Source organism: Columba livia, chromosome 1 (genome assembly GCF_036013475.1).
Source record: "Columba livia isolate bColLiv1 breed racing homer chromosome 1, bColLiv1.pat.W.v2, whole genome shotgun sequence".
Taxonomy (NCBI): domain Eukaryota; kingdom Metazoa; phylum Chordata; class Aves; order Columbiformes; family Columbidae; genus Columba; species Columba livia.
In genome coordinates, this window is record NC_088602.1 from 174,256,030 (window position 1) to 174,280,044 (window position 24,015).

General features: G+C 43.8%; 1 protein-coding gene across 1 annotated transcript; it reads right to left on the reverse strand.

Moving 5' to 3' along the window:
- Positions 1 to 2,769: 2,769 nt before the first annotated feature.
- RASD2 (RASD family member 2) lies at positions 2,770 to 12,500 on the reverse strand. Its single transcript, XM_005511254.4, has 3 exons — positions 11,262 to 12,500; positions 6,660 to 6,939; positions 2,770 to 5,098 (listed from the first exon to the last, which is right to left on the reverse strand). The coding sequence occupies exons 2-3, from the start codon at positions 6,928 to 6,930 to the stop codon at positions 4,569 to 4,571; spliced, it is 801 nt and encodes a 266-aa protein (XP_005511311.1). The 5' UTR covers positions 6,931 to 6,939; positions 11,262 to 12,500; the 3' UTR covers positions 2,770 to 4,568.
- Positions 12,501 to 24,015: the final 11,515 nt, after the last annotated feature.

Sequence of the window (24,015 nt, forward strand, 5' to 3'; positions counted from 1 at the left end):
AGAAACAATAATGCTAATAAAACCCCTAGGAGTAAGAGTGGTTTCAAATAAAATCAAATAATCATCACTTACTTCAAAAACGCCTCTGCCTGTAACCTTCTCCCCAGCCAAGACACTGGGCTGGGGCTAGCAAGGCAGCCCACAATATGGTACATGACAGGAGGGTAAATATAAGGCAGCAAAAGGTGTGATGAGAGGTGGGGGTTGGGTCCTACACAACAGTAAGTGGCCGCTAACATTTGAGCAAGGACAAAAAACGAAATAAAATGCCTTCAGATTTGACTTGTGTGTAGAGAAGGGTGAAAGGTACATTTTGTAGCATATACTCTAGTCTATCTTTTCTTTACCCACCCAACCTCCTTTTGCCATCCTACCTTTGTTAGCCCCTTTCTGAAGCTCTTTTCTCTTCTGCTGCCCTTTTAAAACTTATCCCATTATTTCCTACTTGCCTTTGTGATAATAACAAGCCCTTCGGCCTCCCAGACAACCAGATCTATTGCATCCTGGGGTCTCAAGGAGAAAATGCTCTTTGTGAGGCCTCACCATGACATCCTCCCTCTAGCATTACGCTGGCCTGGTGGCAGCAGTCCTCCTGAGGATTCTTCAGAACAGAAGCCTAATTTAGTCCTCTGGATATCAAAATAGGCTTCAGCTTTGCCCTTCCCACCCTAAAGTTATTTTGTAGTTTATTCAGCATGACCACTATTTCCTTCTTGATTTGTACTGACCCTGTGGCTTAATTGGATTTTTGGCATTATTTATAGTAGCTTCTATAACATGTTGACTTGTAATTTCTTCAGGATGAGGATTTTCTTGCTGTGTAGAGCAATGTACAAAACAAATCTCAGCCCTGTCTTGTTCCAGGGCTTTGACTGATCCTCAGTGACGTATATGTCCCTGTTCTTTGTCCTGAAAGTAAGTACACGAAAAACATCAAGGAAGCTTTGTATCACTAATGCTAGGCTTTAGATACTGCAGTACAGGAGAAGATAGCTATTAGAATAAAGCAACTTAATTATGTTATGTAAGACCAGGTAAGGGTACACCTGCTTCCAGCATCTTTACTGGATGGATCCCTTCTTCCAGAGTTGCCCTTAGTGCTGTGTATTTTTATTACCTCTTGTAAGTCATAGCTTCAAGTAAGTTCTGTGCAGGTCCCTTGAATCCCAAGGGAAAACCAAACGAACCCACGTAGTTTCTCTTTCCATTGCTTCCAAGGCCTGGCTGTAGGTCTGCTCTGTGCTCCTTTCAGGGTCTCACTGGTTCTTAACACACATGAGAGTTTCCCATGAAGTCCTTCCCTGCTGTCTTACAGCCAGACACGTTCAGCAGCTACCAGGGAAGAAATTATTCCCCTTTCCTCTTCCTGCCTTACCTTATGCCTGCTGTGCAGACAGGTAGCCTTGCTCTCTGTTTTCCAGTCCAAGCACTTTTCACAGACCATAATGGCTGCTAACTGTGAATAAACAACTGAGGCACATACAGTCTGTTTTAGGGGCTGTAACCACTTCAATGTATGAATATTAATAGAATGACTGTAACGATATAATAAAAACAAACAAAAAAAATGTCCTCGGGAGCATGATAATCTAACTTCAAAAGCAATTATCATCAGTAACAAAATGCAGAGAGAAGCCTAGGATTACTTTAATAAGATTACCTGCTTATTGCCATTTTTTTTTTCTATGGGTGACTGTAATGCTGCTTCACTTTCACTCCCAGCCAGTTTGTCAGATGCTTCTCACCCTGAGCACTGGCAGGCCATGATGGACACTGAAGCTGGGGCTCAATGGCCTTCCTGTGGAATCCAGCATATCTTTGTGAGCACCTGTTCCTTGGTCTTCAGTCACTTCCACTTTTGCACGCAGGTGTCACTGCAACATGAATTTTCAGTGTCCTGTGGCTTCATATCCATGGCAGAAAAGACAAAGAGGAGGACATGGGAGAGTGAGGAAAAGCTGGGGTCTCTGTGGAGGTGGAAGGACAGTAGGGAAAATAATTCTAAGATCAATGTTGTAAGACAAAGGCAGAGACTTGATTATTATGGAGGCTTTTAAAAACTCCAGCTTTATCCAGCAGGTGAGGGAGAGTGGACATAGGCTCCATAATGCAACACATGGGCTATAGTGCAAAGAGTTCTCTTCTAGCTTGCTGGAGCCTCTTAATCCAGCCAATGGCCAGTGCACTTGCCCTTCTCACTCCATTTTCAACCCTCCCATGTCACTGTGGCACATAAGTCCCAGAGCTTGATCAATGGCACATTCAATAGTCCTGCACTTGGGTGGAGAGTCTGTAGTGGGGGTATGCATTTGCTCAGGGGGACCAAGACTCGTGTGGTTGAGAGGTAGAGATGGTGAGATGGAGAGACTGCTGAGAACAAGGGATGTCTCTGCAGAGGCCCCATGAAATCGCACCAGGGATGAGCACATGAGCTCTATGCATGAAGGAGGGAGGGGTCATTTTCTTGTGTAGGAGGCAACATGAGGAAGAGTAACTGTCTGCTTCTGCCTCAGAGGATATCTGTATATAGAAGTTGATGTTCAAATAGATAGCTAGAAAAAAAGATAGAAATATGCAAGTATAGACATGGTTCTGTTCCAGACAAATGTGTTGTCCCTGTTGTCTGGAGGACATAAAACGCTCTTCCAGAACTTACTGGAGATCTCATCACCACTCACAACTCACTTGCTCAGCTGTACCTGTACAACAAAAAAAAATAGGACCTTCTTCATTTTTCTTGGAGAAAGTAAAAAAGCACCTGGACAGAGCTAATAAATAAAACACATTTAATCATAAATGATGTACATATGTATAGATAGGGAGAGGGGCATGGTCTGAAAGGTGCTGCCCTGGGAACAGCAATAAAAGTACAGTGTATTTCACCAGTCAATATACAGTACCAATGAAAGGTGGAGCTGATAAATGAACATGTGACTTTGAGTCCCAGAGGCTAATTTTTACAGGCAACCATTATTCGTGGTTTCCTGTCAAATTATAACATGAACTAGCTCACAGCTCTACCCAGGACACAACAAGGCAGATCCAGCCAAGAACAGAATTTGAGTGTGAGGGAGGGACAAGATATCTGAAAGTCACTCTGAGGTATATATAACGTATATACTCTACTGTTTCGTACAGTCTTGGGGTCATGCTTTGCCCACAGTTTTGTATTCACACATCTCATTCCAGTCAGTGAGTGTGGCAAGCTCACATCTGAAAGAATATATTTGGCTTTTGAAGGCATACAGGAGCACATCAAGCAACAAAGCTAGAAGCAGAACAGGGAGAGAGTTGAAGACAAGGAAGCCTGGTCTGGGCCGAGAAAAGGAAGAAGTGAATAGATGGTCCCAGACTTATCCTACCAGCCAGTTCAGCCCTGTTTGGGCAGCCAATATAAAGCTTCTGGTCTGAAGGACTTGTGCAGTGCAAAGGTTTCCATCAAGGCAACCTTTATCAGACAACACGGAAATAAATGAATGAAATGGCTAGAGGCATGTTAAGAGAAGAAATGTGATGGAGCTCACCCTCCAACCATTCATTTCTTGGTTTAGAAGGAAAACCTAATCCTGCCTCTAAAGCGGGCTAAGCCTACGTATGAATCTGGTCAGTCTCGGCTGATACTGGCAAAGGAAGGATCCATTGCTCTGGTGACCAGCAAGGCAAAGGGTGGCATTAGTGCCATGGTATATGGAGTCAATGTGACTGCTTTGAGAAACAATATCACACCAGGCTTGTGAAGTAGTCAAATGTATTGGCTTTTTGCGGAACAACTTCACTTTCAATCAATGTACATATTACATAGTTTTACAGATGAAAAACACCTTTCACTATTAGACAGTATACACTGTTTTGATATCAAATGCACTTGCCATCTATTTCTGCTAAGAAACCAACCCCAGACAATAAAAAACAATGAATCCCAAATAAAATATATAATACAAAAAACATTCATGTCAATGTCAATTGATAACTGTCCCGGCAAACATAAGATCAGGATCTTCTTAATTCAAGTCCCCTCAGAAGTGAGTTAGTTGTGCCTCTTTATATAGAGTCCACTCCCAGTCTTGGAAACCTCAGTTAAGACTGCTGCCCTTGGAAATGCAAGCCTCATTTTTTTTCAAAGGAGTGCTCCACACATGCATGCACACAGACACGCAGAGGTACACACACGCACACACACATAACCTTCTCTGTCTTAGCAAAAGTTGCATGCTGAATGACTGGTAATGCCTTCTGTGCATTTTTCACCTACTTTCTTTGTAAAGACAGAGTTGAAATGTCTTCACTTCTCAGGTCTGTATTCTTTAAACAAAAAGAGAAATGAAGAGGAACTACATTACAAAGACAGAGAAAGGTACTTGTATCTCAGGCATTATGATTTTTCCCAGTCATTTACAGGACAATGTTATTTACATTCGTGACTCAGCAGAATCCACAGGAAGAGTTATCCTTTCTCCATGTTGGGTTTTCTGGATGGACCCCGTAAGCCCATTCTGTGCTTTCACGGACCGTTTTTCTCTAAGGCACTGCATGTGGATGATGACTTCAGACAGAAATGCAAGCCTCCTTCACTGGATCGTGCATTTCTCCCTCTCCCTCGACTGACCTTCCCTGAGAACTTTTGATTTTATATACTTCAGGTCACTGTTGACGCTTGGCCGGCGAGCAAAGGGAGAGATCATGCCGTAGGCATCCATGTCCTTGACTCGGCGCATCCGGAAGGATTTCTGTTGGAAGGTGTCACCATACTGGATGGAGATTTTCCTGTGGAGGGCAGGGCTCATCTCATGAGGTAGTTTGGCCATGCTGAAGAGGACATAGAACATCTCATCCACGTTGGTGTTCTTCTTGGCTGAAACTTCAAAGTAAGCACAGTTTTCATCACTGGAGACGAGGTCCTCACCTTCATCTGAGCGTACCTTGCGGAAGACTTCACTGTGGTCATTTTTGTTGCCACAGATCACCATGGGGAGGTCAGCTGATTCCTTAGTTTTGTTCTTCAGGCAGGATTTGACCTCAAGGATCTGTTTCTGGAGCCTCTTGACCTCATCAAAAGATTCTCTGTTGTCCAAGCTGAATACCAGGATGAAAACATCCCCTGCAATTAAAAAAGAATTAAAGGCTTGTTGGCCACAGCCTATGTCAAAGGAGCTAACTAAAAAAAAAACAAAACAAAAAAAACCCCCAAAAAAACAATAGGCTTATTTGCCATCTCCTCCCCAGATTTTTGTTTGGTCCTTTTGAATCTGTTCACTCATCTGTACTTCAGTTTCAACTCTTCTAATTCAGCTCCCCACACCTTTCTGTAGTGCAACGGAAAAGCCTTTTGGCTATAATGTTACTTCAGCTATATCTGATCATGTGTTCCCAGGTTGCACTGGACTTCCAAGTTATTGCTCATTTTACTCTCTTTTGTAAAAATGTTTCTGTCTCAGCTCTGCTGCATTGCTTTTCTTTTTCCTTCCTTTCATTTGTATCTATGTGTAAAACACTGCCTGTTCTGACACCAGGAAGAGTGGAGAGCTAGCAGCCACTCAGCCTTAGCCTTTTGATTACACAATACACAAAGCAGCACCTGAACTGAAGATTTACAGCTAGTCAGTTCCAAAGACTTAAGTCTGGAATGAGAGGTTTCCCAATGTGCAGTGCTCTGTTGTCATTTCATTTGCTCAAGAGAAATGGACCATGGAAAAAAAAGAAATACATAAACGACACAGATCCCCTGGCATTTCCTTTTGACATTTCCAGACTTACTATTCCTTTTGCAAATATAAAGTAACGCAAATCGCCTGTTGAATGACATTCATGTGGAACATGCTAAGAGAGCTTTCAGGGACAAAAGCTCACATCCACATCCCAGAAATTGGCCCTAGGATGTTGCTGAATGTGGATGCTAGCCTAGTCAGATGTGAACATCACGTTTCACTGGTTAGCTAAGACGGTAGGTAGCAAATTCAGCAAGTAGGTTTCTTGTGAGTTGTAGCTGAATATGTCACCACTGTCACTCTCACAGTTAGAGAATACATGTTAGCTCACAACAGAATCTGCTTGACAATGAGAACATACAAAATGCGTCCACCATTTTCCCTTTTTCATCTTTAATTAATTTGATTAACCATAGACTAAGGAGAAAGAGTAAAAGTAGACCTATCCTTTTACTGGAATATCAAATCAAGGTAATAATGCTGGAACTTTTAGGAACAAAAAATCTGATATTTTCTTCATTTGCATTCCCTCCCTGTGCATTTTACATTTGTTTTTCACTGCTTGTGTCTTGTAATGACATGCTTATTTTGTCCCTTGCTGCTCTTTATGCCCATGAGATTTTATTTAGCAATTCATTTGTCACTGCAATAAAAATATGGAGCAGGAGGGGAAAGTAGCTGAGAAGGGAAATAAACTAGGGGGAAATCTCAGTTTGGGACTTGTACCCAGAGGATGTCTCCTCTGTGGCTAATGCATTCCCGGTCATAAATGGTGCATCCTGTTCAGGAAATATCTCTCCAGAGAAGAGCATCTTGCAACAGAATCAAGCAGTCCTTTTAGCTGCCTTCTAAGAAAGTCAAAGTCATCTCCAGGCTACAGTTTTCAAGCTACTGTCTTTCATTATCATCTTTTACCCACTGTTCTCCATCTGCAAACTTCCCCCACTTTCTCACCTGTCAGGATGGAAAGCCTCCTCATAGCAGGGAAAGGGTGATTCCCAGAGGTGTCCAGAATGTCCAGCTGATACATGTCTCCCCGGATGTTGTAGACTTTGCGGTGAAAATCCTCAATGGTGGGAGTATACTGGTCCTCAAAGCGTCCATTGAGAAATCGTGAGACAATGGAGCTTTTCCCCACCCTGGAGGCTCCCAGCACTACCATGCGGTACGAGTTCTTGGCTGGCACATTCAGGGTGCAGTTTCCACCAGACATGGTCTTCATCATTGCTTGGTCCTGAAAGACAAAATGGCAGTGTTGGAAGAAAGACTAGAAACTATATGGTGGGTGGAATAGGGCAGCTCCTTACAACAAGCTTGTCAAAAAGTGCTCTGGACAACAGTCCAGGTTAGTTGATTGACGGTTTGTACAGAAATCTTTTCACTGGAAATACTTAATTTTTTCATTCCCATTTCCAGTGACTATGTCTTTCTTCCTTTCTCTCTCTTTCTTTCCTTTTCTCTTTGCTTTTCTCTTTGCTTTTCTCTTTTCTTTTCTTTTCTTTTCTTTTCTTTTCTTTTCTTTTCTTTTCTTTTCTTTTCTTTTCTTTTCTTTTCTTTTCTTTTCTTTCCTTTCCTTTCCTTTCCTTTCCTTTCCTTTCCTTTCCTTTCCTTTCCTTTCCTTTCCTTTCCTTTCCTTTCCTTTCCTTTCCTTTCCTTTTATTTTTTTTCTTTCTCTCTCTCTCCCTTTTTCTCTCTCTTTCTTTTCTCTCTCTCTTTTTCTTTCTCTCTCTCTTTCTCTTTCTTTCTTTCTTTTTGTAAAGTCACATAAAAATGAAGGCATTTACACTGAAAATAGCATGGTTTTGAACTGTGATTTGCTATTTCCTTTAAACATTAAGCACTAATTTTATCAGCTATGCTTCAACTTAGACAGCAGGTTCCTTCCCACCATCTGCGTCACTTAGACATTACCAGATTTTTCAGTAGAGCTTTGTTCTCATTTAGGTACATAAACAAAGAGGTCAGATTTCCCAATATACTACATCAATTGCAGCTGCCATTAGGACCTAGACTGCCTCATTTGGTTGCCTAAATAGGAACTGCACACAGTACTCATTTTGAGATCAACCAAAAGTCAGACAGAAACAAGAATCATGCTTGACATCAGTGGAAGCTAGACATGTCAGCAACTTTAAATGGTTGGTGCCATACAACCTCTGCTGCTGATGCAGGGAGGTCTGAGCCACAAAATGGCACTGGCCAATGACAAATTCTAAGATCTGTGGCTTAAGTGAACTTTTAGAAACCAGATTTTAATCGTGCTGTTTGGACTGGTAGTCTGGGAACTACCTATCAACAAACTGTCAGCATTGCAGTAGGATGGCTGGCAATGGATGGAGCTGCAGAAGAGTAGATTTCATAGGAGTTTCAGTCTTTATGCATACACAGCTGTTGTGGCTGTCACAGTCTGCACTGGTGCTAAGTACAAGTGGGAGAAAAGATGAAGGGCAGCCATCTTAAATAGCTATTAGACAAGATTTGCAACGCCTCATAGCTAAAATGAGTCTTGAGACCTTTTTGACATGTTAACATAGGACTAAGATGCACAAAACTTTGATAGGAAAAGAAAAAAAGAGACATTTTTCATGTACCAGTTCAAATAATTGTGTGCTGTAAGGAAAAATATAACCGCCGTGTGGGGAAAGCTAACTGTTAAAGCAAAGAAGGTGCATTTTTGACAGAGTTTATTTTGGTTACTAGGATCTCATTAAAGAATAATCAAGTTCCCACTGTGCCGTTTATTTAACTTAGGTGTTGTTTATTTAATGGTACAAAGTGGGTACTTTATGTACACTGAAAGTTCATTTCTGGGTCCAGATCTGGATTCCTGTCTTTGCGAGTGAATTTTATCTGCCATGCATTTATGTAGCTGACACTTATCTCAGTCAAAAGCTTAAAATCTCTTACTTTGTTTAACATGTGCTAAGCACTAAAGCAGCAGTGAAGATACGGTCACTGCTAAATAAAGAAGTCTCTGGAATCCTGATCCATCATCATTACAAGCGCTGTGCTACAGCCCAAGGCAACAGCAAAACACTACTATTTATTATTATTGCTGTAATTTGCTGCACACCAACAGCACATTTAGCCCTATCTGACGCACAGAAGAAAATGCAATGCTTTCCTCCGAGTAGCTTACACTCTGAATTACATTCAGTGGGCAAGACAGCCTAATATTAGAGCCAGACAGCAATGTCAGAACGTAACTTTGGATAGATAGACACATGCGGCGTTATGGTATGGCTGGGATTGCTGTGGTGAGAATGACAAGGACCACACCTGGTATTTGGACTGGACTCTGTGTTTTATTTAGAACAGGACCCATCTCCAACAGCACAGAAACACCAAATGAAGTCTCTGAAACAACACTGCCATGTACACTGGGTCAGCCCTCTCCTACATAGCCAGTCAATACTGTCTTTCATGCATGGGCAGACAAATGGTGACAGATCTGCTTTGGGAAGCTTCCTTTCACCCTCTTGGGCTTTTTTTTTTTTTTTTTTAGCTGATGGTTAAGCAGGGAGATAGATTTTGTGAGAAAAACTATGAACTTCTCTACAGCCCAGGTTCAGTATTTAGAAATTAGCCAGCTCTTTGGACTGGGGCATACCAGTGTAGCTGAATGAGGACAAGTGGACGGTGTTGATTCTCACCTGCTGAAGACTGGTTTTGTACAACTTGGTGCAGCTGCATCAGGGAATGAGCACAGTTAAGCTTTTTAAGCAAATGCCTTATATGTCCTGTACAGAATGTGCATGCTGGGAGACCAGATCCTGGACAGAATCTTTACAAGCCAAAATCCTACAAGTTATACTGCTGACTGACAGGTAACCGCTGAGCTGCTGGTGTTAAGAGAAACTCCCACCACACAGCAAAGGAGGTGGTCTGTGTCACTGCAGTTGCTTGGAGGGTTATTTTTTGCATCTTTAGCACAAGAGGCACTTCTGTCCTCCACCTTGAAATTAATTTGTTGGCTTTGAACCTTAGTTAATGTCACTATACACTGAACAGCTTGGAGAAGGAATTGTCACCACAGCTGCCCACAGATGGGGAGAATAAGGCACAGGGAAGGTGAGTGATCATCCAAGGTCAAACAAATAGGAATAATGAGTAGAGTCCAGGACTCCTACCTTTCAAACTCTTTCTCCTTCCCACCTTTCCTCACCCTTGCATTTCTGGTCATTGAATGACACTGCCCCCCATCCCCACCAAAGGCAAAATCCTCAAAGGCAAAATCCTGTGTGCAAACGTGCTCATTTCAGGATGCTTTTCCCCAAGGATGTAGATGTGCTGAAAGGGAAGAAGGGATGTGGGGACATGGAGATTTTAATGTATTAAATAGTCACTTTATAACGTCCTTGTTCTACCAACCAAAGCGTTCAGTCAAGAGGACTCTTGTGCTTTCCTGACTGCATTTAATTTCACACAAAGTCAAAAGATGCTTTTCAGCACTTTGATTCATGAGGTTGCTACTCATCTCATCACCTTTGCTGCAAATCTGACTCAGAGCGTGCCGTTGAACTGGGAGCTTATACTTATGTTTTGTGCTCTCTCTTCCTATCCCCCCACTGCAGTTTTTCTCCAGTTCAATACAATCTGTTCTATTCCCTCCTCAGAAAGGAATGAAACTTCAGCCTTTGCACCCAGGGGCAGGGTGGGGGAAGCACAAGAACTCATACATTGAAAAGATTAGAGCCAGAAGAAAGGAAACAGAAAGAGACCACATGTTCGTGTACTAAATAAAGCAAAATCAATCAGAAGGGAATGAGGAGACAAACAGCCTCCAGCTGGCTTTAATCTACATCTTTTCCTTCCAGTTTATTAAATGCTTAAGCATAGATTAATTCCCAGTGGTACCTTCTGCTATGTGCACTGGCTTGATGCTATAAACTTTACATTAGTATTCTTAGATTTGTACAGCACAGGGATTTAAAAATGTCATAGAAATGTGGGCAATGAGCGTTACCTCCACTTCATAAACGGAAAGCCTCATATGCCCAGAGAGAGCTGAAATAGGTGTCCAAAATCAACATTAAACCCGTTTCTTTTGACTCCCTGTGTAATTTTCTACATGCTAACCACCACTGCTTGTTTCATAGGCAGACATCAGAGTGAATGACAATGCACCTGTTTTTGCATGCTCTGAAGACCACTTGTCTGAATCCAGCAAGTTAGTGACAAATTTGGTCCTGAGCATCTGGAGAGAGATACCTAAGGAAGGCATTCTCCATTCTAACTGCCTAGAGCTTTTACACCTTAGTTTCCATCCTCCCATCAGGGCGTATGCACCCTACCACTCCCTATCCATGAACAGACTTTTGAACTACCTCTCTTGCACTCCACAGCCTTCAGCTACTGTTTGTGTCTTTGTTTGCATCCCAGTGTAGTTCACTGCATCCAGCTAAAAAGGACACAGGCAGATGTAAACTGTTCCATGCACAGCAGACCTGCCACTTGTTAATCACTGCTAGTATCCCCATAATTTTCATACACCCCACAATCGCTCCCATGGGATGTTATTTCCTACTTCCATCCCAAACTCCATCACTTTCTTACCTCTCCTTGGAGGAGCAGTCCTGGGTCTTGATGCAGTCTGATGAAGCTGACAATTTTGATCAGAGGCGTCTGCTGCTGTAAAAGGCTGTCGTTCTGTGGACCCCGCGTTGCTTGCTCTGGGCTCAGTTCTTCACCAGTATTTCCCAGAAACTTAGCAGGACTGGGAAGGACCGCAGGGCTCCAGAGGGCATTCCCCCATGGATGGTAAGTACTGGATCAGGCGACCAACATGGGATGAAGAAGGGTCTCAGAAGCAGTGACAGCTTTTTCCTATAATGAGATGAGCTCCTCCTCACAGCCTCAGTTTGAGAGAAGGAGAGGCAGAGTCTCTCCCACTCTCACTGGCTTTCCTTTCAAGTTGTGCTTTGTAGGCTCTGCAGGGGATGAAGAGTCTCTGCAGTGACACCTGGTTGTGCAGGGTCCTGGGTGCATCCACTGGCCGACCCTGCCTCTACACTGCCTCAGATCCGGTGGGGAAAAATCAGTGGGGGCATGGAAGTTGTCTATGGTGAACATATGCTTCCCCAGGTCTTGCCCAGCACAACCCCCCTCCACGAGCTTCTTTTTTTCTGGTCAGAGATTTGCTTTAAAATATTCTCTTTCTAGGACAGAAGGGGCTTTTCTTTACATTCGCCAATTAAATCTTTCTCCTTCCCTCCCTGCTTTTCTCCCTCTCGCTCTCACAACTACTGGCAAATTGCAGATTTTCCTTCTGCAGGACTCACAGATAATTGGCTCAACTCCTCCCTTGAAGTCAGTGTCAGACAGGGGAAGGAGGGGTGCTGAGGGGGTGGGATTTTGTGCCTATTGAAAAAAATCTTCTTTTCCCCTGAACAGAAAGTTCACACGCATTGCAGACTGTACATTCCTGTCTTTCCAACAGAGACCTGTAAGTATGCCTGTGTGGGAAATGAGTTAGCGTGTGTGTAAGAGATGTACACAGAGACTTCACTTACTTTGCAAGCTGTAAATTCATAAGCTGTTTCTAAAGGCTGTATACTCCGTGCTGATCTTTTCTGCTAGCCAGAAATGGACTGACTCATTTCCCAAGTAGGGGCTTTCTGTCCATAATTCCTCTAATTCTTTTGCCGTATGGAATCTATTCTCCTGTTTCCTCAACCTCAAAGACATTATGATTGCTGGTTGGTTTGATTAAGAAATAAGAATAACGTGTAATTGCTGTTCTTTCATTCATATTTAGATAAATTAAAAACTTAACTACAGCTGAACAATAAAAATGTTAAAAAAAAAAAGCAAACAAATGGAAAGTGTGGAGGAACGAGGGTCAGAAAAAAAAGAGAAAAAAAGAAAAATTAGGGTGAAAATTAAGGAGTTTGTTAAACCCCAAGTGAAAAATTATGTTTGCAGTTTATTTCACTGTTTATTGACTGTAATTTTTCCTCCTTTTTGAGATGAAGCCATAGTTTAGATCTACAAGTCTGTTTAAAAGAAGTCAAAAAGATTGATTTTGAAAGATCTGAAATGAAATATTTCAGCATTTTCCACTTAAAACTCCTAATCAGAGGAAAACAAAAACAAAACAAAACAAAAGGAAAAAAAATACTTTGAGATTTTCAAGATATTTTGACAACAAGAAAATGGAAGGGAGGCACGATCTCCCGAATCCAAATATAGTTTCTGGTTTTCCACAATTCTCTATCTTTTTCTTTGTAACAAATTTACTCTTCATTGAACACAAAGATTCCTCCAACTATGTTGTCTGTTTCGTCTCCAGACCCCCCACAACAGTTCCAGTAGCTTTTGAGGAACTCCTTAGATGCTTTGCTTTTTCTTCTTCTTCTCCTCCGAGCAGACGGAGGTTTCTGTTGCCACCTTCAGAGTAACGCTTCCCTCCATCAGCAGCCACCAGCAGCCTTTGAGGAGGGTGCCATGGATACTGCAGCCACATGGTCTGACACGTCTGTACTCTCTCTGTGCCAATGGACTTTGACGGACACAACACAGGCTATGAGATGGGTCTGCTGTAGCCATCTGTAAGAAGCAGCAGCTCCCAGTAAGGTCAGCGCTGAGCAGGAGCTGGTTTTGGGGCTCCCAGGCTAACACAAAGGCAAAACACCACTGATCACATTTGGGAAGCAGCAGCTCCTGGCTTCCTCCAAATGCAGATAACTTTAGATTTGGGAAGGAAGAGCATGGCTTGGCACAGCACTGTTGGAACACCACTGGCTTCTTCCAAGGGGTAGTGAACTGGTAATGGACAATGACATAAACTCAGCCCTTCTTAGATCACAACACCAGGACTCCGTTGTCAGCTCCTGAGCTTTTTCTCTTTGACAAAAAGTAGGGGAGTATTTTTATGGCTGAGACAAATTTTTGAAAGAAGATATTATGTTTTCCATTCCTAAGTCATTGATTGAGATCAAAACTGGACCAAAAGCTAACATCTTTGGTGTCTGGTCAACTACCTGTGTAGCTTATACCCAATCAGAGCGATCAGCATCCTGCTCTCATGGCCATGGGAGGAATTGCTACAAAAATCAACCAAGTCAAGTCCTGTAATGCTACTGAGGACAAACTACTCTTTCATCCCTATAGCTCACACGTTGAGTGTATGGGTCCCCTGCCAAAAAAGAGAGAAGTGTAGTCATCGTGAAGGCCATCTCATCAGCCTGGAATCTCAGCCTACTCAAGCTCTTTTGTAAACCAAATGCAAAACTCATGCCTGGCTGGCTTCACCAAGCCCAAACTCCCACTCAGCTGTCTTCTCCAGCATTTAAAGTAGCCAGTCGAGTTCCCCAAATTACATCAAAATAAAATAGGAACATACTTGACTAGGCACCTTGGCTTTATTTGAACACTTAGCAAACAGAATAAATTACTTTTGAAGTAAGCCTTTGAAAGATAATTGCTAACTATGAGCCTTCAGAGGCTCAAGAGACGTTGCTGTGGATTTTTAGGTTGGGGTTTTTTGCATAATTTTTTTTCTGATGTGCTCCCAGTTCAAGAGCTGACAAGAAGCTAGGCTTTCTTGCCTTCCCTCAGGGCTCAGGAGACCAGAGCTCAAGAAATCCCTGCTTTTCCAAAGACATCCTGAGGTTCTGGGGCAGAAGTTATATCTGCCCCCATCTGAGAAACAGAGATGGCAGCACTTCTGCTTTTAGGGTTATGAAGGCAATAGTGGATCAGAGAGACGAAGCCACTGCCAAAACAAGATAAAAGGTTCCCAGTCTCAGCAGTTTCCTCTGGTTAGTCAGAGACCATCAGCCTTTCTTAGAGCTTACAGATATTTACCAATTTAAAAGGCAGGCTTACAATGAATTACTCTCTGGAGGCATTTCTCCCTCCTACTCTTTCAGTCCAGAAAGAAAGCCTAAATGAGGTTTTTATCTGGTTAAGGCTGTCTCAGAGGTTGATGGGCTGTGACTGCAGAGAAACACCATTACGAGGGGCTGCGCCTGCCTCGCTGGGTGACACTGGCCATGGCTTGTGGTGCGGTCCTCGAGTCTGGGTGTCCAATGTGAGAGACAAGAGAAACATCATCAACTGAACATCATGGTTTATATAGGATTAACTGAAAACAAATGACCTTGGTCTGCCAGCTTATCCACGGGACTGCCTCAGCTGTGGAAGGTGCTGCAGATGGTGCAGCTGTGGCTGGTGGACAAGACAGCTGTGATGATTTTGGCTCTACCTAGACTGTGGGTAAGCAGAGAGGGAGGATTTGAGAGGACAAGTCAAGGGAAATGTTGCAGGGAGAGGCTGGGTAAAAACAAGGATAGAAGAATGGCTAGAGACAAGGCGAAAATACCGCTGGCATGTGTTGCTCTGACCACCTGGCTCCAAATGGTGTTGAAGACATAAAGTGAAGTGACTTGCTCAGTGGTGGGACACACAAGCAATGTAACTGCTCCTCAGACCCCTCAGAGCAGCGTCTTCTTCTCGGAAGAAGGTGCAGCTCCCAGGCAGCGCACACACTGACTGTCCCTACACCAGGATCTGGGGCAGTGTGGGCTCATGGGGCAGAAGTGTCACCATCGTGAGTAACTTGTACCTTCTGCAGCTCCATGTACCAGTTGTGGCTGGAGACAGAGGCTGGTGTGGGGGGCTGATGCATCAGGACCAGTCTGTTTCTCTCCACCTTAAGGCAAATAACAGAAGTGACAATCATGCCACTCAGCTCTGGTCAGAATTAGTTCAAGACAAAAGATGTTCCAAGGCTTTTGTCTCCTCTTCAAAAGCAAATGCAACAGAGATTAAATATTTAAACCAGCTTTTCTTTCTCGTTCCCCCTTCATTTTCACTCCCCTCATTATTCAGTAAAGCAGGCTCATTCCACCCCCTCACCTTCCCTCCCTGCCTCCCACATTCATTTCTCCTGCTTGGTGCTCCTCCCTTCAAGCCATGCTGAAAAGTTAGTGTTCAGGAGTCAGTAAACTGCAGTTACCAAACCATATTCTGAACAGCAAGTAGAGGAGCAGTCACAAGTATTATGACCCTGCATTACCTGCACCCTCTGGGCATCTAAACTCAGTGAAGGGCTCTCCAGGGGTGTTACAATGACTGGAAAAATAAGTAATGATCATCAGTTACGAGTAAGAACAGTAATACTTGGGAGAATACAGCTGGAGAAGGCATATATTTGAGAAAGTGCTGGTATGACATATTCCTGGTCCTGTCACAGAATTTGTGTATGACTGTAATTTCTAAGCATCCCAGGGTGTAAAATGGGTTAATACTATTTACTGAGATCTCTGCAAAATGGAAAAGCGTTGCTTTGCTGTGAAAAATGTCCAAGTCACCTCTTACTTGCTGCATTAGCTGTGAATCATTTTTAATTAAGTTATCATGAAATATTTTTGAGAAAAGACTGCATTTCTAGTCTTCTTTCCTTTTACCACTGACTCAACAGGTCCAGATTTCCTCACCAGACATGCAAGCACCCTTTCATTTTCATTCCACTGTTTAAACTTTTTAAAATTTTCACCATCTTTGAAAAATCACTAAGAATCAAAATTAAAGCTTAAAGAAACCACCCCATTATTCAAAAAAAGCTTCAGGGTAGAACATGGAGGGAAAAAAGACCCAAAGTGTACAATAAATTTCTTTACCCTCAGTGGATACCAACGGGTATTATTATAGACTCTCATGCCCTGATAGAAGAAAAGCAACTCTCACCACATCCATCCGAGTAGCCTATGATCCTGCTGGTGGGAAAGGAGAAGTCACACACTCACCTGACAGGGACACCGAGTACTGTGTCAGCCTTTCAGGGAGGAGTGAGCGTACGTACCATCATGACTTTCAGTCTCTGCTCAGCATCCCGTTTCCTTCAACTGCTCCTGGGCCCTGTGTCCAGATAGGTAACTGCACACCTGGGAGGGAGCCAATGCACATTGCTCCTGTTGAATGATGCTGGTGTGAAGGTGTTCATTCAGAAGGTCCCCAAAGCTCTCCTCAGGCTGACACCATCCCTGTGCTTCCAAAAGAAAGAGAGGGAAATCATCCCTTTGGGGCCATAGCTGTGACCCCACTGCTGTTACTTGGCTCCTCAAGATATGCTCTTACTTGTCCTCTTCTACCATGCATTCTGACCCTCTTTACCAGGGCTGATAATTGTCCCTGGAAGATTTTTACCTGCAATGAGAATATGAACAACTAAGGAGAGCAGAGAAGAAGGAGTTGGCAGAAGACGGAAGAGGACTGGGGAGGAGAGCTACGTAAGTCTTCACAGAAAAATCTCTAATCAAAAGCACGATGAAGGCTTATCAGATACAGCTGAAAACAAAGACAAAACAAATGGCATAGGAACAAGAAGAGATGCATGAAAACCACATGAAACAGAGACTGACAAGCCAGAGCCCCCACAGCAGACATGGTGCTGTCTGTTGACCAGCTATACTCTTTTGATCTCCATTAAGAGGTGGCTATTACAAGTCTGGGTCTGACCACTGTATCTGGGATCAGCTGGGTCCATATAAACACTCCTATTCAGAAGCCCTCCTCGCCTTGTAAGCTGTCATGTGCAAAAAATTGCTTCTCTAAGGATCTGGTTTTTCACATTCACTCATACTCCACCAGCACTTTCCATCTACACCCCTGCCTCCAGAAAAAATGGATTAATTGACCTGTAAAATCCAACTGTCTTTACAGATATGTCCCTCTAGCACAACTCTGACAACACTGTTGTCTTTTTATGCCTGGGAGGCAGGCTTCTCTAAATCATAGAGTCCTAGAATGTCCCGAGTTGGAAGGGACCCACAAGGATCATTGAGTCCAACACATGTCCCTGTATAGGACAATGCTAAAATTCACACTCTTCATCTGAGGGTGTTGTCCAGTCACTTCTTGAACATTTTCAGGCTTGAAGCCATGTAGGTAGACTGTGCAACCTTGAGCTGATGGCTCAGATGATTCCCTTGGTTGTCTTCTTGGAGCCAGAGTCTGAGCACCGAAGCTGTCTGCTACTAAGTGATCTTCTTGGGTTGCCACCCTGAAGCTTCATAGTGGCTCCAGCTCCACCTCTGCATGATTCCGCACAGGTTTTATTTGGCACTTGGTTTCATCGTGGTTACTTACAGGAAGAACAACAACAACATGGTGATGACCTGTGTGAATTAGGGCTCTTTGTCCTCATACTGGGTTAACTGTTTCTGGCCCTCCTGTACCTACAGGACCAGTCCTATGCTAGAGCCTGAGGAATAACAGCACTTGTTCTTTTTTTACTGCTTCTCTCATTAAGAAAATAAGGAAGTTTCAGGGACTGAAAGACAACTCATTCCTTTGATTTGAGAGCTATTATATACCTTTATTTATAATCAAAGGAAGCCAGTGAATGAGAACAGTTTCAAAGGGAAGAACAGGTGAGAATGACAGATCGTTCTTTTATATTTCTTTTTGTTCTTGTTCTATTTCCCCCCTCTCAGAGTACTGCAATCATGTACTCAAGATGCAAAGTGAAATCCATTATAGTAATAATGGTAATAGTATGTACTCTTAGTGCAACATTTTTGCTAATATCTCTACATGTTCTTCAAATATCAAGGAAGCCAGGCTCAGTCCCTCTTATGGAGCAGGAGCATAAATATTTTTGCAGCTCACAAATGGAAAAACTGAATGTGCATACAGGTTTTAAGCAGTTAGTCCCAGGTGACTGAGCGTGAACGTCTCCAGACATGAGCTCCCTCTGCTCACCCTCCAAACTAACAGGAAAGCAAGCAGCCATTGCTAATGAGCTGTTGAGCGTGAGTTAAATGGCGCTGTTGCGAGACTATATAGCTTTTGGGCAGCTCAGAGCAGAATGAGTTGTATCTGTCTGCAAAGGGCCACACAAATAACAGCCTGCAGGCTGCAGAACTGGAAATAAGAGTCCTCATCTCCTTGTCCACAGTCCTGGGCATCAGCTGTACGGCCAGGAGGTGACAGAGCACACAGAGCTGTGTGTATAACAACCACCCGCTGCAGAGTACCAAAACCTTCCAGGGAAGTATAGTTAATGGACATGTCGATAATCTCATCTGTGTCCTTGAAAGGAATCAGAGCACAAAACAGCTTTGGCCCAGTTCTTAAGAGGCAGTATTACCTCCTACCATTTATCCACAAATATATGTCAGGTCCTCAAAATCATGAAACAGACTTAAAAACTGAAAGATGAAAACTAACTAGATAAGAGGAAAGAAGCCCTCAGGGTGCTGCAGGGTCAGGTTTTTCTTTGCAGCAGAAATGACAAGCAGCTTATTTTTTAACCAAAAAATCAGAGCTCTGACTAAAGCTTCTGTATTTGCACGTGTTTACTGACAGGGCCCAAACTTGAATGGGTCCCTGTAGCTAAAGTGCAATTGGAGAATTTTCCTGAACCAGCCTGCTTCCTCTGCCTGTTCCATCTGTTTGATGATCTGGATTTGGGAAAATTCAGATTTTTCAGTGGCAGCTACAAGCAGTTCTTGCTTGCATGGGGCCAGCAGCTCTGCTGCCTGCCTTCTCAGGGGCAAAATTTAAAGGCTGGGATGATCTGCCCTGAACCTGCATCCCAATGGCCTGCCCAGCAGAAGCCATAGGACAACAGCAGCCTTTCCTTGGCACAAGCCTGTTTCCTCTGCTCCGGCTGCAGGCAGTGCTAGCCTGGCACCGCAGTTTTAGCAACGTAGAAAGCTATTGTTCTGACATGAAAGCCTATCAAAGTGGCTTTTACTCTGGTGTAAATGACTAAGCAAGCTGCTGAGTCAAAGGAAATCAGATCTAAGGTGTTTTCTACGTGTTTGTTCTGGCTGAAGGCTTGGAGAACTTGCACAGGAGTAGAAATTTACCCATTACTTTCTCCATGACTGTATATGCTGCCAGCCTCCCTCTGTCCAGAGGAGCTTGTTACATACCAGATTATCTCACAACAGCCCAATTAGCAAGAAAATTTTCCATTTCAGCTCTGGATAAGACTATCAGATTATTAAAGGCTCGCATTGGCTCTGACCTGTACTTTGCTTCGAAGCAGAGGGCAACTGCATTTGTGAAACTAACAGAAAGGACAAATTTAATCACTGGCAAACTAACCCATCAGGATTCCCACTCCTGATAGTGCTGGCATGTAGAGAAAAAGGGCTGTGATTTATGTGGCAGGTTGAACAAAGAAAGGGAAGGGGATAACCATAAGAATACATTCATTACTGGAAATTACTGCTAATTAGGATAGGATGCAAAAACTCCTAGCAACTTTGTGTGCCAGCCTCTTCCACACAGTATAGACCTAAGCCACCTTGCATTTTTGTTCGCTCCCAATAATTTGACCCTTTCACCATACAGTATAATTCTGTGTAGTGCCCTTCTTATGGGAGGGGGAAGGGGAAGAACATAAGGAGCTCAGTGTTTTTCACTTTGCACTTGAAGAGAGTTTATGTAAGCACCCGGAAATAGCGATTCCTCCTTCTCGGTGTCTTTGAAAGACACTTTACACTATTTAAATGTTACAGAAAGGAAATCAGGCACACAGATTCATGCCACACTTGCGATTCCTTTGATGGATGACAGCATAAGCTCAGTGCTGCCACTGAAGACTGGAAACCAAATTCAGCAGCAAAGGTAAAACACTTGGGATAATGAAGCAGAAGTGCTGCAAACCAGTCACTGTGGTGCAGTCCCTTGTCAGTGGCATGAGGGCCATGGGTACACACACCTCCCGGAGTCTTTCAGCCTGCTACACTGACAGAGTAAAGCCTTTGCCACCAGGGTGGGTTCCAGCTCCTACAAGCACATTGTTGTTTGGACAGGTTGATTGATGAATGGAAGGAATTAGGGCTGCAAGCTGGCCTAGCAACCTCAGGCTCTGCGCTTGCAGGCTTATGCAACCACAAGCAGATTGGGAAGGTGCAAAAGGACACTTCCCTCCTCTTGCACATGCAAAGCCTTGTCAATCAATGCTTTGCATCCTTGGTAGTTAAGCAGAGATCAGTCATATGCCAGAACTTCGTGCTTCCTACAAAGTCTTGTAGGAAGTCTTGCTTTGCATTTCTTTCTGGAGACTTCACAAGCTTTTGGGCAACAGCGGTAACCTCCGAAGCATCCTTCACCCCATTCATCATCCATCAGAGCATGTCCTAAGAAAGGTTACTGGCTTGGTGTTCTTGCCCACCATGAACATCTAACCATGGGTGCTTCAGGTACATAGTACAACACTGAAAATAGGACTTATGGCCCTCTGACGGCTTTGCTGTAACTCTTGGTGGGTGTCAGCACACCCAACCTTATGAAACCCTGTGCTCTGGGCCCGCATCACAGAAACGTAATCCTGCAGCCACAAGGGCAAGATAAAGAGGGTGTATGACAGCTTTTTGTTTTCATCTTGGCTCATTGCATTCTCAGTTATGAGTTTTTTAGACACCACTGGCAATTGCATGTATTTTATTTGAGAATAGTGAAAAGAGCAAAAAGAGAATAAATCTGATGTCCTCACTGTATCTGAGCTAATGTAAACTCTTGCCAGCAGGGAGAGCTTTGAAGTGGACACATAGGCAGCTTGGTCAGAGGTGCAAAAGGGCACTGCACTGAGCTGAGCATATGGCTGTTCAATAACCAGTGCAAATACTTGTGGTTTTACAGTAAATCTCCTAACAGCTGATAAGATTCAAGTCCTCCCAGATTTAGGTCTGTGCGATGAGAGAAAAAAAAAAAATAATCTCAGTTTTATCTTTACTGGAAAGCAGGGAAAGCAACACAAAGACAACAACTCAAAGTTTTCATGCATGCAGAGAAAATTCAGTAAGCACCATTTGACTTAATTCCATGGGCTGAATGGTTTGGAAGTAAAGTTGAAAGGTTTGGAAGTAAAGTCAGGTTATTCCTATTTTCATTCATAAAATAAATATTAATAACCTGCAATCCAACCTCATGATTCAGGAAGAGGTGACTCATGCTTTCAAAATGCTTGGCCAGTCAGTATTGACATTGCTACAAACACCTTCAGTGTCCCATTAGCACTTAGTCGGAGGTGCTAGGACTTCCTACATAGCCGCCACATAAGCAAAAAACCTTGGCTGCCCACATATTAATGTTCTGCTATCCCTCAGTACTTTGGCCTGCCAAAATGTCCTGCTATGTTTCTCAGTGAACCTGGCCAAGCTTCATCAAGCGTGGGTCATCAGAGGGGGTGAGGAACATTTGGCTGGGCAAAGCTTAGCCAGTTCACTACCTGCTCTGTGGCTGGACAGCTTTTTCTTTACAGAAATAATTTCCAGCCAGGGTGCAGTTTTCCAGCACTCCAGTCACTGAGGTTCAGGGCATTTATTATACGGGTTGTTGAAGAAAAATGATCACTTACAAATTCTTTTGGGCTGCTTCCAGGCATTTCTCATCCTCTGGAGAAGAGAGATCAGGGGAAACTGATGGAGGGAGTTGGCAACTTCATCCTGGCTCTTCTGAAGGTATAAATCTACATGGAATGGGAACAGTTACACAAGTTGCCTTGAACATCCATTAACAGTTCTTCCAGCCCTCTCTGCTCCAGCTCCTGTCTGACAGCTGTCCTGCGTGTGACCCACAGGACTCGTGAAATATAGCTGCAAAGGCAAGGGGAGATGGTCATACCTTGCGCCATCACCTCCAGAGGGGAATGCTGCTCCTGCTAGAGCTTGCCCAGAGCAAGCCCAGACTCACTGGGCTCACAACTGGGAATAAAGTTATGGTCTGTTCACCAGCACCTGGGCGAACTAAACCTTGCATGCAGGCCAGCCTGTGCTGAAAGGTCCTCAGCTTTAGTTGCTTGGGTCTGTAAGCTCCCTTTGATCTACCGTTTTGATCAGCCCCATGTTATGACACTAAGAGGAAAATTGGGCATAGCCATAAGAATGAAATGTCAGGTACTGTCGCCTCCCCTCTGGTTATTGCTGAAGGAAGCTAAGCAGACCTATGACTGCAGTGTGTTGCCCCCAACTCCATTGAGATCACTCAAAGTCAAAAATAGCCAAGAAACATGTTGCGATCCAGTTTTTCTCTCTTGCTATAAGCTACAGGCTTTGCACTCCCTAACTGTCCTGTAGCTGTAGTGCAGAGAGGTTCTGGAACATCACTTGCATCTGCATGTAGTGACGGAGACATCCCTCAGCTTTATTCAAACTGTCAGACCTTGCTACTACATCCAGACAGCTGACCCCTTCCTCACTCACCACTGTCTGTCCCGAGAAACAGTCTGACACAGGAGGCCAGAGTTATAGAGAGGAGGTATTGCCTCTCTAGGCTGTGACAGAGGCCACTGTACAACATAAGCCAAGCTTACGTTTAGTTTTCTGGCCAGCATACATGGACATGCACAGCCAACCATGATTTGCTGCCTGCTGTTTCTCTCAAGCGTCTCCGTAGCTGTGGCTGCTTTGCGTTTCTCCCCGATGTACCCGAAGCAAGCCTGACCCAGTGTGACAGACACGGTTAGGAAGCCAAATCCCAGGTGTTGGAAGGAGTTGTGGGAGACGTGGTAAGTGCCTTTCACAGCACTACATTACTGCTGGAGTAAAGTGTTAGCTCTGAGGAGGAAGGAGACGGGATAAATTTAAAAATGGCTGAGTGGCTCTTGCAGGGGGTGCTTTGCTGGGGATGGCAGAGGGGTGGTGGAGAGCTGCTCATTGTTCTTCTCCCCAGGAGTTACCCCCCTCAATCTCTCTGCTCGCACAGGGATTTACAAGAACTCCATGCCAGCCATTTTTCTGAATTTGGCCTGATTACCAAAGCCACCCTCAAGTGAGAAGACAGCCAAGTTCTTTCAGATCTCTGCTGCTTTTTGTCATCTGCCATTGTCAGGGAGAGTGAAAGATGATCATGGATACAGTGCTCAAGCATGATGGAGTTGGAGCGAGTGGCTGTGGGGAATGGCTGGAACTTTTGCTGTCAGACCTTTAAGGATCTCTGTAAGACAAGCAGATCCCAACCTCTAGTCAGTGCAGTGCTTGTGCAAAACCACCCTTCATGGTCCTTCTTTGGCCAGCAAGATGCAAGCGAGTGTGCACTTAACAGAGTCCTGTTAGTGCACTCCAGGTGTAGCACCATACTGTTGTAGGCTTTGTCTCCAGTAGGATTTGGAGATGTGGAGGGGAAACATTCCAAATACTTTACCTGCTTCATGTTCTTCTGCCAGTTTCGTGCAACCCAAACTTTCCTCTCACTCTCCAGAGCTGACTCTGGCCAGTCCCATTCAAAGTCAGGCACTGGTCCACCTGCTGCAAAGCTCTCCCCTTCTCCCAACACTCATTGCACCAAGCTGGGTACTGCAGACAGCAAGTGTCAGAAGGAAAACAACCTTGTTAACAGAAATGGATTT